This window comes from Oreochromis niloticus, linkage group LG5, assembly GCF_001858045.2.
Source record: "Oreochromis niloticus isolate F11D_XX linkage group LG5, O_niloticus_UMD_NMBU, whole genome shotgun sequence".
In the NCBI taxonomy this organism is placed as follows: Eukaryota; Metazoa; Chordata; class Actinopteri; order Cichliformes; family Cichlidae; genus Oreochromis; species Oreochromis niloticus.
Window position 1 is genome coordinate 31251925 of NC_031970.2, and position 17029 is coordinate 31268953.

Here is a 17029-nt window from a genome sequence, read left to right on the forward strand (position 1 = left end):
TGAAACCAAATGCATAAAAGAAAATCTTATTTCTCCTCGAGGTCTGCAGTGAAGCGTGTACGAATCAGTGGCTGATGGGTGGGTGATAATTTATAGATTTGTCTCGAGGGAAGCGTTCTGTGAGCGTACCCGCAGATTATGAAACATGACAGGATTCACTTGGCCCAAACATGGCACACTGGTTTTGTAACCAAACTGTTCTTCTACACCCCAGCACTCATCCACCTACCGGTCCTTCAGATGATTCCAGTGATACGTGTGTTTGTCTTTGACACCTAAAGAGACACTGTGGCCCTCAATGACTAACTGTCAGGGAGTGTGAGAGTGGCGGTGCCAGCAGCAGGTGGATAGTTTGGGGTCTGTGGCCTCAGTGATAACTTATCAGCCACCCCCCAGTACTGAGCGAGCAACCCCAGCCCTGCTGCTCAGCATAAAAAAGTACACAGACATGTATGCACTAGTATTAGGCGTTTCTTACATAAGCTGTTAAGGCAAGAGTCTGTTAAGACCCTGAATTCAAGGTGTTTCTTTGCACAGAACAATATGCATCTTGCGTTTTATTGTAAAATTGTGCCAGATAGCTTTACCTGTGTGTACTAATTTAACCCTAATAGGGCAATACTGCAGGGCAATGCGTCCATTATCAAACAGCCTGCCCTGTTTGTTTTTTTAAGCCATATTCCTCTAGAAAAACAATCAAATCAGCTCCAAATGTCTGAATATTAAAATATTAGTATTATATCAACATAAAAAAGTCATTCTTTAAGCTTGCTTTAAGTAAATGCATGTACCCTTGTACTTATAAATAATTTTAGGCATTTATATTTTAGTTTATCTGGATTTCTTTTGTTAATTTCCTGCTTCTCCACTTGCTGTAGCACAAAGGTCAGAAACTACAGAGAGGTAGGCCAAAAAACAGGCCGAGGAGTCAGTGCGCCTAGATTGTGAAGTGCTTTGTGTTTGTTCAGATAACAATGCATTCAGCTGGTTAACACAATCACAGATGTTATTACACAGCACGTCTTTGAATGCTGTCCCTCTCTAGGGTTTTTCAAAATAAAACATAATGGTACCTTATAATATGTCACACACTGTTAGAGTTTAAAGTGAAAAAGTAAAAGTCAAACTAGCCCTTGTTTCTTAAATGTTCACAAGTTCACTTTTAATTTATTTGTAATATATTTTACAATTTTGTCAATCTAGCCGTGATCTCTTCTTTACTTTGTTAAAGTAAATTTGACTGGTAATAGCCTGATCCATTTACTGAAGTAAGAGTTTGACTGTTGGTGAGAAAAATGTGCGTGTGTGCATTTTTTCTTCTACTTCATTAAATTATCTGAACAAAGGCAGAATTCACCTCACAATCTACGTGTGCTCGGCTTTCTTCGGCCTACATGTTTGGGCAAAAATAAAACATGCGAAGGGCAGCAACGTCATGAAACGTATTGTTGTCTTCTGATTACTAAGCACGTTCTCTGTAGTTTGAGACCTTTGACATGAAAGTGGAAAACTGTAAAATTGAAACAAAAATCCCCTTCTGCACATTCAAACAGAGATAAGTAATGAAAAGTACAAACGTGACCTCGTGCGCCCAGTTGTTCTGTAGCTCGTCTAAATATAAAAGCAGTCATAAGTGGTGCACTTTAGTTGAATGTTTGTCACTTATGCGGAAAAGACGATTTGCATACCCGCTATGTACTATTACACTGTCAAAGTGGAGAACTGCCAGCACAAAGACACCATTATACCAGTGCAGGGGAGTACAATAACCTCACACAGCAGGCCTTGCTGTGGTTAGGTCAGAGAGCTGAGGATTCAAATTACTTAAAACAAAAGCCTTCATAAGTCAAACAGAATAAGTCACGCATTTTTTTTCTTTAGAGTTTTAATATGGTAATATGAATTATGCAAATACAAAACAGACCCCTGAAGCACGAAACAAAGGTATAGCTTTAAGAATAATAAAAGAAGAATTGTCACACAGATACGGTAAATCAGATTTGTGTTTGTATTTACAGCTGGGAGAATTCCCTTATTAGGGTGTTTACACATTCCAAAACCTGAGTGATTTTATGGGACTTCACACAAGTGCCCAGTCAGCACAATAACACAACATATGGATGAAACGCAGGTAAAATACACAGGAAACTCCATTTGCATCACAGCCAACAACACATATGTACAAATAACTGGCAATACAAGGAAGCGGGCTCGTGTCTGAGTATTCACAGGTGCCCGTCCTGTTATGTCACACTAGTGTGGGCACCATGCCAGAGTTGAGGTGGTGCGTGTAGGGTAAGCTGGCAGAGGGATGGAGCGGGGACGGTGTAGGGATGAGGTGAGGCGAGTGACTGTAGGTGAGGAGAGTTCCGGGGCCGAGGGAGAAGGGCCCACCGTTGTCGTCCAGGGAGGGCAGCTGAGCCACCTCCGTGTACGGCTCCAACAAGGCGGCCTTCTTGCTCTTCTTGTTCTTGTTGGAGACTTTTCTGTTACGTGTTTGAATTCCATCCTTCTTCATGGTGAGAGGCCGGTTGACCTGTAGTGAGGAATAAAAGAGACATTTTTTATTTATTTTTTTATTTATTTTTTATATTTAGCTGGGTGTTTGTGGATATATCTGAAATGACTGACTCACATTATGCAGTTTAAAGTAGAGTCCGCAGGCATTACACACAGGCTCCCCGTTGGCGTTGCGTCTCCACAGCGTTGTTGTGCTTGTGTGACAGTTGGCACAGAGGGTACCTGCGCGCTTGCTGACAATCTGAAACACAGAAAAAGATATAGTCAAGCTTTTCAAACTACCCTGGTAATGACGGATTATTTGTTCGATGGTTTACAAAGGAGGCAAAAGGGGCCTGTCATACCAGTCTCTTTTTGGGTCGGATTAGAGGTCTATTTTGGCCGTTCATCTTGTGGTACAGTCCACAGGCATTGCACAGGTAGTGGCCTGTACCATCCCTGCGCCACAGAGGGGTAGCTGTGGCTCCACAGTTGACACACTCTCTGGCCTCTGTTCAGAGAAATAATGACAGTTTACAGAATGTAACATATGACGGATGAATGTTTCTGTCTTAATATATTATATCATGTGCAAAGATCTCAGTGACACATTATATAACGGGCAGACTGTTATGCTCAATATAGAACAAAATGTTTTAGTTTCACAAGACTCTCTCTCTCTTGTTTTTGGAACTTGCAGATGCTCAGTTGTTGTTGAAGTACAGATGTTCGAATTTCTATTTTGGGAGAGCTACAAGGGTTGAAAGTTTATTCAAATTTCTTGTAAATGTAACCATCTACAGTTCCATGAAATCTGCATCTGCTGAGAAAAATCTGATAATTTCCAAAACAGCCACCAACTGTCAAGGCTGAACTTTCAGGCTCAAACATTTTCATTTTATAGAATATTGTGCCTAAATGGTCCACCCAGGGAAAAGAAAACGAGGCACCTGTCAATATATCCTCACCTGGAGTGGATATCCTCATCTTGTTGCGGAGTTTAGGGGAGTACGAGGGGTTGATCCAGGCTCCAGGGCTGGAGTAGAGGGCAGCCGAGCTGTAGTCCTGTGGGCCACTCATGTATGAGCTGTAGGGGCTTAGCATGTGTGGGTGGGATGATGGAGTGTACATGCTGCCAGCTGCAGGAGTCAGGTTGAGAAAGCTGCTGCTGGCCCCAGACCCTCCAAGTGGGCTCAGGCGCTCTGCCTTGAGGGCCTCCTGAAGTCGGGGACTCTCCCTGCCCTCTCTGCCCGGAGACGAGTATCCGTCTCTGGAAGTAGTGAAAGAGGAGGTCACTCCAGGGGTGTAGAGGGAGGTCGGGGTGTGTGAATGCAGCGGCGTCTTGGTGAGAGGGCTGCTGCTCCAGGTGGAGACTGGGGGGTTGTAGGGCGAGCTCAGAGAGTGGCTGGGCAGCCCATCCAGCAGCTGAAGGTTGCTGAGCAGGCTCGGTGAGTTGAACATTGGTCGAACTGTGGAAAGAGGGACAGAAGAAATAAGAGTCAGATCACGATTTAGAGGGCGAACTAGAGGATGGATTTGTTGGGTGACGGTGGCTTGGAAGCACTGACCAGAGCCGTGTCGGTAGGGAGCTGGCGCTCGGCTGTGGCTTGGGGTGGAGAAGAACGAGGGAAGGCTGGTGTAGTCAGTGTCCTGGCCGGTGAAGAACGTCTCACCCTCTTCTCCCGGAGGCAACAGGCCAGAATCAGAGGAGAAAGCGGCCAGGGGGTCTGAGCTGAGCAGGGATGGAGACACCCAGTGGGACTGCTCTGATGAATCTTCCATATTGGCAGGTAAAACAGCCTGTGGCGAGTATAGTGAGAAATCTAAATTGTTTTTGCTGTCAAATGCAGCAGCCCAGGAGGAAAAGATCAAAGCTGTGCACAAGCCTCATTTTACACGAGTCATTAATTATTTATTCATGTACTCTTTGCACTCTACACCCTTACACTAATGCATTTGTCTTTACAGTTAGCACAGTTTGAAATAAATATAAAGACACAAGCATCGATTGACTTTGTTTTTAGGTGTGTGGCTCTCAGTCTTTATGGAGACGTGTTGTCAAAATGTCTTGAAAGAGACATCACCAAACTCCTCGCACGTTGGCGGTTTGCACCTCTCTTAATTCAGATGAGAACGAGAGAGGCTGTGACTTTGATTGAAGCCGATGCATTATCACCGAGCTTCTCTCTTCACAACAACCAGTGCAACTTGAAGTTATCAGGGACAAGATCTCTCGACAGCGTGCTTTTTCAAACTTCCTTTTCTAGGATCCTCATTTGACTGCGGCTGAAAGTAAAAACTAAAAATAAATGAGTCTATAAATGTAGCGACACAGCCAGTGACCAAACGGTTACTAAGTGGCCCTACTACAATAGGTGTGCCATTTAGAGGAATGCAAAAGACGTGCCCTCAGGGATGACTGACTGTGTGGACAAACAACACAGCAGCCACACACAAAGTGTAATGGTGTTTGCTGGCAGATTTTTTTTCTTTTCAAGTGAGAGTGTTAACAGCAGTCTCTGTCACACTCTCACTTAAAACTCACACTTTCATTACTAAATTTATGTGATTAATAATCCTTTTTGTTTTTGTTTTTTTGGGGGGGATTCAATTTTTATCAAAGAAAAACTCAAATTTTGAGCAGATCTTTAGAGACTGAGATGAAGGCCCCTTTCTGAAAACTGCTTTAAAAATCGAATCAAAAACAAATTCTGCTCCAAAATACCAGCGACGACATCCCACAGCACTATGATGTGCATTATAACAACAGCGGACGAGGCCTCTCTCCGCGCCGTATCTTTAGAGGGAAGAGAAGAGGAAAGAGAAGAGACTGATACTGGCTGATAAACTCTGAGAAAATCTGATAGACAGCATTATTATAATGCTAAATATATCCAGCCCCACTGATACTACATGAAACTAATCTCATCTGATTAATAGAAATCTGTTTGATGAGAAACGCAACAAGCGCAGCGACACAGCGGGGTGAGGCGGCACGTTGTGGAGGACTGATCAAAAGAGACAAAACTAAAAAAGAAACAACCCCAGAGGGATAGATGAAATAATTTGAAACTCACACCCAGCTGCTTATATCACAACACAATTAATTACCTTGAGTGCTATGCCCCTAAACTCCAATGTTAATAGATTGACATTATGCCGAGCTACTTGCATTAAAACACTGAATATATATTTACTGTGTAAAGCAGTCGACTTGTTTTTGATCCGGATATGAATGACTTCAAGTTGAACTCGTGCAGTGGGTGAATTAAATTAATATTATAATTCATCTACCGTTGCATATACTTGTGGTAATTATTGAAAATTCAATTGAAAATAATGAACGAGAAGGAAACAGATTCTCTGTTGCGCTAATGCAAAGTTCTTGCCCCTCATATCTCCACAATTCACAGTCTGCCAAGCAATAAATTGCCTCAGATGATCGTAATTCTCGCCAGTGAAAGTTTCACATTCACAATTATTCTTAACCAACAAAACTAGCCAGCTATATTTAACGAACCAAGCTGGCTACACCAGTTGTTTGGGGTGAAAATATGAGAACAGAAGGCAAAGAGCCGACAGGTCACCTACCTGAGTGGACGCCACTGACGAGTGATAGGTGCAGTGAGCTTTTAGAGCCGAAAAATGTATGCAGCTAGGTGGGAGGTGGTGCACAGCTGGACCTCACTGTAGGCTGATGGCTACAACTAAAAAAGTTCTCTAACTACCAGCAAAGTTTAGGGCTACGAGACAGTCCGTGGGAGGGGTTGGGGAAAAACTTTTTTTTTAAAAGACACACCTCTTTGGTCCAGAGAGAACGAGCTTGTGTGGGGCTTAGATGTTGCATATGTACAGGCATGAGTTTAAAATCCCATTTAAGTGTGTCATGTATCTACAGATATAAATAATGCAATAAATGTTTGTGGCATCTGGAGCGTGTGCGAAAGGTGAAGGTGCTTTAAATCTTAGTTCCCCTGCTCTTCCTTTATGGCTGTGTGTGCTGCTTGTGTAGTATTGATAACGTGTTTGTATCTCTGATGATTTCCACAGAGGAAGCACCGTGTATAAAAAGCATATCAGCACCAAAACCAAGGCCAGTATGAAACAACTACATGTGGTCGATAGGAATCACAAGATCCATTGCAGATCATATTTTTTGTGTTATATTGTCATTTTTCAGATCTTGTAATTAAAATAAATGCATATATTAGTGCAATATAAAATAAACTCAGTTTCCTGCAGTGTGCATGCAGGATGGACACTTTTTTTGTCTGTTGATGAAATGTGCATACAGCCCCTGATAAGACCAAGCCCACATGGAAAAGAGTTTGACAGACATTTGAACAAAGCAAATATAAAATGCAAAGACACAATTTCTTTGTGGTCCAGCAAAGCTTAGAATGGAACACAGTAATGCAAATCGGCAAAGACGCTGCAATCATAGGGGAGAGATATGGTCTTAGCATGGCCTGGCTGCGCACAAACCCGACACTGTCAAAGTCATTTGATAGTCAAAGCAGCTCCCCAACTTTCCTCTCTCTTTGTTCATTTACAGTTTTCAGGGAAATCAGGGGAGAAAAACAGTTGGGAAGAATTGATGCCTTTCTTTTTTCTTTTTTGAAAAAAAAAAATTAAACACTGGTGTTTTTTTAGGAATGAGGCAGATAAGTTGAAATGCATACGACAAGGCAGCGATGGATAACAAGTGGTATCAGTTAGGCCAGATGCAAATCAATATATAGGTCATGGCAACTGTTACACTAAAATTCTAACTAAGCCTTTCATTTCCCTATACTTTCCACGCACATTATCACCGGTTGCTGTGAAATTAGTATCCTGGAACAACAGAAATAAACTGTTAAAGTAGTAAAAGTCAGTGAAGTCAATGTCCCGGGGACTCATAAACAGTTGGATATCAGGAAAAGCAGAGCTGTAATAAAATGTCCTCCTCATCACCTCCGTATAACTTCTGATGACACCTGTGTCATTTTTTCTTTGTTGTCGCGTAGATAAGTGAAGAAGAAACCTGCTCTGTTTGCACCTGTCAGCGTTTTTTGGTGGCTACGAGGCGGAAAAGACACTTGAGACTTTTCTTTTACGAGATTTGTCAAAAGGCTGGTGTTGGTTCAATCATAAGACTAAGAGCAAGTAACTATACTAAATAAATAAAACAAGCAATACACACACAAGCGGTGAATACTGTCTGAGTTATTTATATCAGTCTCACAGCATCGATGGATACGGCTCTGCCGTATAAGACCAATTCAGATTCTTCCAGGAACATTTACACTAAGGCTGTTGATAAAACTATTTGCAAATATTACTTATTGTTCTGCAATACAATAGAGTACAAGGTAAAACTTTAAAATTAGATTCAGGATTCTGTCATACAAAGCTTAAAGTTTGTCTGAGTGACATCATCGTGTAATCAAGCTGTGCAGGGAATGAAAACTGTGTATGCTAATTTGTGCAGTGTAAGCCCACTTCAGGCAAAGCCGAATAGGCTCCAGCTTTGCATGAATCCTAAAAAAACTGACAGCTAAAAACTGGTGCTATCAATTTATTGTGTTGACAACTTAGGTTTGTCCTCTCTAGGTTTTCCTTTTTAATGGCAGTTATGGCACAGTTAAATGTGAATGTGCTGGACGCGAAACACTGCGGCCTGGGTGAATGAGAGCAGTAGTATCAGAGTGAGATGAGGTCTCTGTGGCAGCTTGGACAGCCGGGCAGGGATGTGGCTGCCGCCACAGTGCGAGTGTGCTGCTCTGCTCTGATAAGAGGTTATCAAGATGAAAGGAGGAGGCCAGGAATTACAGGCCCGCCGCTTACTGTCATAAAGCGGCATACTGTCAGGGTTACAAGGCCTTACAGCATGTAAGTGGCTGTACCACATAAATCACACAAGGCAAACACACACACACTGACACAGTTTTCTTCTTCTGTTGACAGTATCTCGACAGAGACAGTTTGAACTAACGCTGGAGTGTCTTGTCGGACAGTTAGGAGGTTGCTCAGGGCCTTTGTAGCTGCATGACAGATGACATTGTGTGTCAACAGTGGAGTATGAGGACAACTTTCAAATTCCCAAGAAACAGGCTTCTGTGAAGGCGGTGGTCTTATCTCTGCAATGCAGGGCTGCAGCACCACTGCTATACCCAGGAGGATAGCGCTCTCGCACTCTCTCTTTCTCCCTCTCTCTCTCTCTCTCTCTCACACACACACAAATGTTCATACAGTCTGTTTCTGAGGACATTTATTGACATGATAGTTTCTCTAGGTCCTCACTACAGACTTAACTAAGTGAATAGCCTAAAGCTGACCAAAACCCATAAAACTGAATCTTGACACTCACACACCTTCCGTTTCTTTCACACCCTTTCTAAAAGGTGTGAAAAAAAGGAGGATGTGACAGGGGTCACATCCAGAAGGTCCTCACTCTTCAAAAAGTCTTCACGCTATGGTTGTACACATCTCCATTATTTTCACTGTGGTTGAAATAACTTTTTAGGAGCTTTCTTGGCACCCAAACAAGCGTGGACTTTGTGGAGCAGCACAGCGTTATGAGTGTGATAGAATCCATTGTGTAATAAAGTTAGGCGGGCACTCACGAGTGCCACTCACAGATATATGGTAGTTTTTCTGTTGCTGTTTTTTTGCAATCTCAGTGTTCTGCTGCACCTCTGACAGTCACTACAGGACGTAGATATGAAGGAATCTCAGCATTGTGTCAAGTAATTGAGTTTTTCTTTTCTTATAGGTTTTATGTTCTGTTTTTAACTTTTATCCGTTGCACTTTTTTTACCCCTCTTATGATCACAAATATAAACTCTGCATTGTTTATACTTTCTGTTTTCTGTGTCTGTGTGTTTCAGTAGTAAGTACTACTTACGACTTATTATTGTTTATACTTTATATATGCTTTTATGTTAGCCTCTTGAGAACCAGCTTCCAATTTAGCTCATACATTAGGATAAATAAGTAACTTTGATACTGGACAAAGAAAAATTGAACTCTACCTCATCTGTCATTAATCTAGAATCCCATTTCTAAAAGCAGGCATCAAGTAAAAAAAGAGTGATAGTATTGGTTTGAAAACACAATAGACAACATGTTAGATGTTGAAACTGATCAATTGTATTGAGTTCTAAAAATGACCGGGAAGATTGGGATTAGAAATGAGTACATCAGGACGGCTCAGCTGGAGATAAAGTTCAAAAGGAAAGCTCAAAATGGTCTGGGCGTGCGGAAAGTATGTAGAAGATGGAGCCGACAGGCAGGTTGCTAGGGATAGGGTGAGGTGGAAGCAGATGATCTGCTATGGTGACCCCTAAAGGCAGCAGGTGGAAGAGCTGAGGAGACAAGTGACATAAAGCAAATGTTGCTCATTCTTGCCTGATAAAGGATTTCGAGGGTTTCAGTCGCTTGACTCCTTCTGTCATATTTTGGCTTCATAGTGCACCAGATGTTTTCAATGGGTAGATGAGGGATTCTGACTGATTGCATGGCCTCACTGAAAACAATCAAGGCCTTCACAGAGGCAGTTTATACATCCAGTGTGCGCTGATGTGCCCCATACTATCACGGGTGCTGCCTTTAACCGTGCTCTGATAACAAGCCAAATGATTCCTCTACTCTCCAGCAGCAAGGACACAAAGTCCATGACTTTCAAAGACAATATCAGCAAAGAGAGACCAAAGAGTTTACACTTTGCCTCAGTCCATCTTATATGAGGTCAGTCCAGAGAAGAGCTCAGAGTTTCTGGATCATGTTCGTGTATGCCTCCATGTCTCTGTATGGTGGAATTTCACCTCACATTTGTGGATGCAGCAAAAAAAGTGTTTACTGACTGTGATTTTCTGAATATTACTAAGATGGGATTTCCACTTCAGCATCATGTGTGTTTTTTTAAGATCAGTATTGTTTTTTGTTCTTCTTTACGCAGAGATTTTCTGAATCGTTTAATGATGCTGTTTAGATGACCAAATCCCCACATTCTTGGCCATTTTATTTCAAGAACCATTATTTTTAAAATGTTATTTTTCATTCTGTAAGACCCAACAATGACACTAACTGTATACTGAGTTATGGTAATTATTTCACCTCATTAACCTCATGAATCATGAGATTTTCCATTGGCTTTTGGCATTGAGTCAACATATTCTTATGATGATTGTACGATTGATGTATATATAGATAGATATATATGAACCGGTCCTCAGGTTACTGAAAGGTTTTTTTTTCTTACACTAACCTGAACACTCAAAAGTGAAACGTAATAAAAGATGGCAGAATTTGATTACTCCAATTAAAGGAAACTCTGAAACATCAAAGTACAAAGTGTGAGTAAATGCCAGCATTTTAACCTTTCTGACATGTCTCCTTCTTCTTCTGGCCTTTTTTTTTTTTTTTTTACATTTAATTAAAATATTGATGATATTTTAACTTTCATTGATAACTGTAACCTCACAATCAGTTAAAAACACTAAACTGGTCATAGATTATTCAAAGCAACCCTACCTCATGGCTCTAAGGATATCTGTCCGAGAAGAAAAATAAACCACCTGAGGTCTGTACTGCCCTCTAGTGGGGAATAAAGGAAGGGTTTTTTTGTTTGTTTGTTTTGTTTTGTTTTACAGTTTTGAGCATTTCATTTTTATTTTTATTTATCTTTTATCTTTTTTTATTTGTTTAGTGAACATTTGATGTACTGATGGGCTGCAACAATCCCATTTTTGAGATTTACAGAAAAATAAATCTTTACTGTTCACCAGTGTAACCCTTATAGTTTGATTCATAAAAAATAAAGGGCCGCTTTCCAAGTGCAGAATGTAAAGTTTTATTAGTAAAGCCGAACAGTGATCAAAACACTGATCCATTACAGGCTACCTTAGGGCTGTTCCAGTTTGGAGTCACTGATAGAGTCACTCAGGTGATCTTCAGTGGAAAATATGTTGAGGTTCACTTGCTTTAAAAAGTTTCAGATCATTCAGTGACTGAATCTGTGAACAATCTGTGAAGATCAGTTTCACCTTCACTCAAATATTCATATCATCCAAGATCCAGCTGTGACGGACATTTTTCCATCACCATCAGCATGCGGTGTGTCTAAAGTTTGACACAGATGAGTTTGACTGAAACAGTCAGTTAATGTTTCAGAAGATTGACTGACAGTCTGACAACTACTCTCCACAGAGCCACAGAGATGGAGACTGTGGATTTTATACTGGGTTGATTAGAAATATGCAACGTCATGGCTGTATATCCCTGTATATCGACGAGTAAACGCCTGTATAATGTTAAGTACAAAAATAGAAAAAATTAGCGTCTAGCTGGGATTTGGGTGCTTGTAAAAACGTCAACTTCTGCAGATTAGTTCACTCCCCTGCACATTGACAGCGATTTTATAAATCAGGAAATGATTCGAGGTGTCAGCCAGGTGGTTCAGGTGCAGCAAGGGGGGAGGAGTCAGAGAGAAACTCAGAGTTCGCTAATTAAAACCTGCCAGCGAGCAGGTTATGTGACCCCAGTTACTGACTCAGAGTTGAAGTTGACTGTTTTTCTAGAACAAGAAGATCCGGAGTTTCCTCAGCTCAGGGTTAACAAACTCAGAGTTGTTCCTGGAGTAGAGCCCTGTTGCTGAGTCTGTGGACCTTTCATTATGACAGGAATGAGGTGAACACGGCTGTGTGCCAATCACCTGTCATAATGCGGTGCCTTCAAAGCACAGCAACTTAATTGGAATTTTAGTTACAACAATGACACGCAGAGGGCATAGGAAGTATTTATTTGTAATTTGGAACTTGTAGCCATCTACTGGGGATTTAAAAAGCAACACATAATATATTTGGACATTTTTTTGCAACTTGCCAGCAGTGTGGCAAGAAAGAAAGAAAGAAAGAAAGAAAGAAAGAAAGAATATATTTAACACAAGGAGGAAATCACTTGGAAAATTAAAATAATAATAATATTAGTATTTTAGTTATTTTATTTTAATTTCTAAATCTGGCTATAGGCGTGTGACACGTCCAGTCACTGAAGCTGAATATTTCTAGGGACCCGTGAAGGCATCAGCAGCGTGAGCTCTCGTGGGTTCATACCAGCTGGGTCAAACAATCAGACATGGATATGAGTGACAAAAAAGGTCCTATTACTCTGAAAGTCATCCTCATAGGAAACTCTGGGTGAGTTAAAGGGGCATTTAAAGGTTCTTATTAATTACGCAGTTCCACCGATACTTGTTTCACTTTCATTTACCCCGGCTCTCTTTCTGTTCATAGTTTAAGACATAATTCTAAATTGATATTCTCAAAAGTGTGAAAGTGTGGGTGTGTATTTAACGGCGCAGTGCGATGCAAGAAGAATAATGTGGCTGTCTCCGGTAAAAGAGCCAGAGGTCTTTATTTTTTTCGATTTCCACTAAACATGTGAGTGTTTACTTAGGGTGGGAAAATCCTCCGTCATGAACAGATACGTGAATCACCGCTTCACCAACATGTACCGGGCCACTGTGGGGACTGACTTCCTCTCTAAAACAATCAACATAGATGGGGACACAGTCACGCTGCAGGTAATTCACCTGTGCACCTGTGCATTTGGCAGTGAAACAAGCCCACACACACCCAGGAACAAGACATTCATGTCATATAGGATGATTAATCTCATGTTTCCCACTGTGTGCATGTCAGATCTGGGACACAGCAGGCACAGAGAGGTTCCAGTCTCTGGGTACACCTCTGTACAGGGGAGCTCACTGCTGCATGCTGGTGTTTGATGTCACATCCAAGGCCAGCTTCTCTGCTCTGGATGGGTGGAGGAAGGAGTTTTTGATCCAAGGGGAACCCAAGGATCCTTCTGATTTCCCTTTTATTGTACTGGGCAACAAAACGGATCTGAGCGACCGAGAGGTTAGTCAAAGTCCTCTTCTTTCAGTCAGTCTCAGTGAGGCATCTCCAGGTTTACCACACGCGTGGCTTGATACAGTTTTATTAAATGCAGATTTGTTGGACCCACCACTGAACTATAACATCACTTTTGTCTTACCCGCTTTTCAGCCTGGTGCTGTAGTTGCAACCTGTGTGAACACTTAGGTTTAGGACCTTTAGTCTATATTGAGCTACCTTGTTATACAGTTTGTTATCAAATTGCTTCAATTTTGCCATTCTGTGTGTATGCAGTCACTGAGCACTTTTAAATGTACACCGTAGCTTACTTTTGCCTTTAGAACCGCCTTAATTCCTCATGGTGTAGACTCCCCAGGTTGTGGGGAAAGATTCCTGAGATTTTGTTCCACAGCATCACACAGCTTCTGCAGATCCATGATGTAAATCTCCCGTTCGACCACATCCCAAAGGTGCTCTGTAGGATTCCAATCTGGTGACTGTGGAGACCACTTGAGTAAAGCAAACTCATTGTTAAGCTCAAGAAGCCACTTTGAGATTTTTGAGCTCTGTGGCGTTCTCCTGCTGGAAGCAGCCATGAGAAGATGGTCATTAAGGTATAGACATGGTCAGCAACAGTTCTCGGGTAGGCTGTGGTATTTCAACGATTCTCAGTTGGTACTAAGATGCCCAAAGTGTGCCAAGAAAATGTGCCCTTTCGCCATTACCAACACCACGACTATCAGCCTGAACTGTTGGGAGAATGGAGCCATGCTTTCATGTTGTTTACGCCAAGAGATTTCTCTTTTCTTTCTGAAATACACCACTCTGCCTGGCACCAACAACCATGCCACATTCAAAGTCACTTAAATCATCGATCTTCGCTGTTCTAATGCTTGGCTTCAGCCTGAGCTGGTCATCTTGCCCATGTGTACAGGTTTAAATGCATTAAGAAGCATTTTTGCTTAAAAGTTCCATAGCTTTTCTTTTCTTTTCTTTTTTAACTTAATGAACTGAAATGGTAAAATGTGAGTGGGAACCTCTTTTAAACTGCCTAATTTGTCTGTATTTTATAAATTACACTCTTGCAAAGGAAATGCAAGTCACAGTGAGTATTAGATCAAAAGTGAAGATTTTGTATTCTTCTGTTCTATTTTTGATGTGAGCGCACAGTAAAGTAAGCTGTGTCCAGGGTAACCAGGTGTCCTACTTTATGTGGAGGCTGCACAGCATTTTTTTTATCTCTTGTCCCTCAGTCTCACATTTTGATTGGCTCTGGTGTTCAAAAGTCAACACTGCAGGAAAGATGCTTTCACCCAGGGCCTGTGAAGAAAGCATGGGTCAAGTGCAGGTTAACCTCACTGTCTTCTACTGCCTACCCAAGGAGGAAAACTGTAAATCACAATCAGTGCAAGTTTTACTGGAATTGGATGGAAACTACCACAAAGAGAAAATGCAATGAATCTACAAGAAAGCCTGAAAACTGCTTGAAGTCGGTGGAAGGAAATTGTCAGTTGATATTATTTTGATTATTATTCAGTTTTGCAGAGTGAAGAAAGCTGATGCAAAGTGACACACTGCATGTGACTCTCACAAGGAAGTGGCAGCTCAAAATCAGATGTGACTATCTATGGCCACATCCCGACTCAGACCTAAAAATGATTAACGAAGAAGCCAGCAGCTGAAAAAACATTGTACCAATTTAAGTGTTATTGGGATAGAAAGAGAAACTGTCTAAACAATCTTTAGCTTTCTTTTGTGCTTATTTTATTTGGTTAGACAGAGTTGGGACATTTGAGATAAAATACAAAAACACAACCTGAAGTCAGAATAACAGTTAAGACTAGTCACTGCACACTTTGTAGAGATGCGAATGGAAATCCCTTTGCAAAAATATTTTATGCCTGTCAAAGTGTTGTCTTTGAGATTTTTAGTAGATTCTGGTCAAGAAGTGTGAACAAATGATGTTTTTAATGACAGGCTGCTCATAACGGAGCACCTAAAAATATCATTTGAAATGGGTTTGCTATGTTTTCTGTTATGTGAAGACTTCATGCGTTGAGTTAGGTGGATTTATTTAATGCTTGAATGATTCATAGATTAGTGTCTATGAAGTACAATGACTGGATTGAACAGAGGGAAACTCAGTGTAGAAAGAAAAACTTTGAAAGACCTTCAGAAAGCCTGAAGAACTATTGGTCAAGATCACTGGCTCACTAGGAGCAAATATAAAGAAATCAGGGCTGTGTTTGTCCTTTATAGTCTTAATGCTGAGCCTTTAATCTGCATAATCCATGTTTATTAACTCTTACAAATCAGATGTCAACATCTCAGGTTTGCTCTCAGCATGACAAAAGTGACCATTATTTAGTTTGCCAGGTTCTGGTCACCACAGGCTTTCCAAGCCCGCTGCTCATGAAACTCAGTCTGCCAAGAGGCCCATCCTTTAGATTTGTGTGTTTTATTCCACATATTACTCTGATCCGTCATGTGAGTAACATTTTGTTTCCTCTCAGGTGTCTGACAAGCTGGCCCGGCAGTGGTGCGAGGAAATAAGAGGCGAATACTTTGAAGGAAGTGCCAAAGAAGATCTGGATGTAGAGAAGCCGTTTTTGAGAGCGGCTCAGCGTGGCTTACAGCAGGTGATTCAACTTGTCTTCTGTTTACTCTTAATACACACACGCACAAAAGCCCAATATTTTTATGTTTAACATGTTTATTTTTTGATGATAAAAGATACATTACTCCCTACAGTACAAAAAACACACATTGGAAAATACAGGACATTTCCAGATAACCTGCAAACAGCCGAGAGAAACTCGCAACACCTGTGAGTGCTGAGAGGCGCACTCGTCCCAGTGTGGAAGGGGAAAGTTCAGAGACCTCGGCACTGCTGATGAGGACCTATCTAACGAGGGTGCAAAAATAGTGACCCAGCAAAGGTACTGTGGAAGGAAAGGACACAATTGTATACCACATGGAGAGAGGAACAAACTCATTAAATGTTTTTTCTTCTTTTTTTTTTTTCTGAGAACCTTCAGCTTATGGTCTAACTTAAGGCATCACTACTAAAATACACTGCTTTTTGCATGCATGTCTAGTTTTGTTCAACAGACACACTGACACGCACAAAATTATGAATGCATATGAAGAGAAAGTTTTCATTTCTAGAAAGAAATCGGGAGAAATCACAAACAGAACCCGAGGTACGGGCCAGAGAAAAAGCGGCAAACCCGGGCTCTCATCTTCCTGGCCGTCGTTACCATCACAACTGAATCCACTCTTACAAAGTAGATATACACTCATGTCCAGTCAGAAACCTCCCTGTACAAGTTTTGTATTGTAATGAACCTAGCAGTGATTCGGACTCCTACAGTGAATCAGCTTGACAGAAGCAAATTAGGGAGACTATATATATTTATATATATATATACGTTTCTTTTATAAGCAAAGACACAAAAGGCAATCAAGAGATGACCAACATGTAAAAACAGTTTGTTACAGGTAATTATATAAAAGGCCAAGATGTTTCCTTTTTTTTTTGTTTTGTCTGTTTTTTTTTCATTCTTGCTCTATGAATGAACTAATTTACAAGTGAGTACACTCCGGCTATGTAAGCTTTCTTCCCAAGACATCGCCATTCAAAAGACATA

The 17029-nt window shown here is 41.2% G+C and overlaps 2 protein-coding genes across 2 annotated transcripts; one reads left to right on the forward strand and one right to left on the reverse strand.

The window, feature by feature from the left end:
• Positions 1–1867: 1867 nt before the first annotated feature.
• On the reverse strand, positions 1868–6243 carry gata1a (GATA binding protein 1a). Its single transcript, XM_003442634.5, has 6 exons — positions 6091–6243; positions 4068–4299; positions 3468–3968; positions 2865–3010; positions 2636–2761; positions 1868–2536 (listed from the first exon to the last, which is right to left on the reverse strand). The coding sequence occupies exons 2-6, from the start codon at positions 4279–4281 to the stop codon at positions 2249–2251; spliced, it is 1275 nt and encodes a 424-aa protein (XP_003442682.1). The 5' UTR covers positions 4282–4299; positions 6091–6243; the 3' UTR covers positions 1868–2248.
• Positions 6244–12520: 6277 nt separating this feature from the next.
• On the forward strand, positions 12521–16466 carry si:dkey-13a21.4 (ras-related protein rab7). The gene is made up of 5 exons (XM_003442633.4): positions 12521–12680; positions 12940–13066; positions 13185–13403; positions 15893–16018; positions 16131–16466. Exons 1-5 carry the CDS (start codon positions 12619–12621, stop codon positions 16215–16217), a joined length of 621 nt encoding a protein of 206 aa, XP_003442681.2. The 5' UTR covers positions 12521–12618; the 3' UTR covers positions 16218–16466.
• The last annotated feature ends 563 nt before the right edge of the window (positions 16467–17029 follow it).

Bases quoted from the DNA above. Each gene is read 5' to 3' on its own strand.
- gata1a (XM_003442634.5), bottom strand. From the start codon at position 4,281: ATGGAAGATTCATCAGAGCAGTCCCACTGGGTGTCTCCATCCCTGCTC. The intron at 2,762-2,864 runs GTATGACAGGCC...TCTGTGTTTCAG, and splicing joins TCCGACCCAAAAAGAGACTG to ATTGTCAGCAAGCGCGCAGG. The intron at 2,537-2,635 runs GTGAGTCAGTCA...TCCTCACTACAG, and splicing joins TCTACTTTAAACTGCATAAT to GTCAACCGGCCTCTCACCAT.
- si:dkey-13a21.4 (XM_003442633.4), top strand. From the start codon at position 12,619: ATGGATATGAGTGACAAAAAAGGTCCTATTACTCTGAAAGTCATCCTC. The intron at 12,681-12,939 runs GTGAGTTAAAGG...GTGTTTACTTAG, and splicing joins ATCCTCATAGGAAACTCTGG to GGTGGGAAAATCCTCCGTCA. The intron at 16,019-16,130 runs GTGATTCAACTT...TACTCCCTACAG, and splicing joins CTCAGCGTGGCTTACAGCAG to TACAAAAAACACACATTGGA.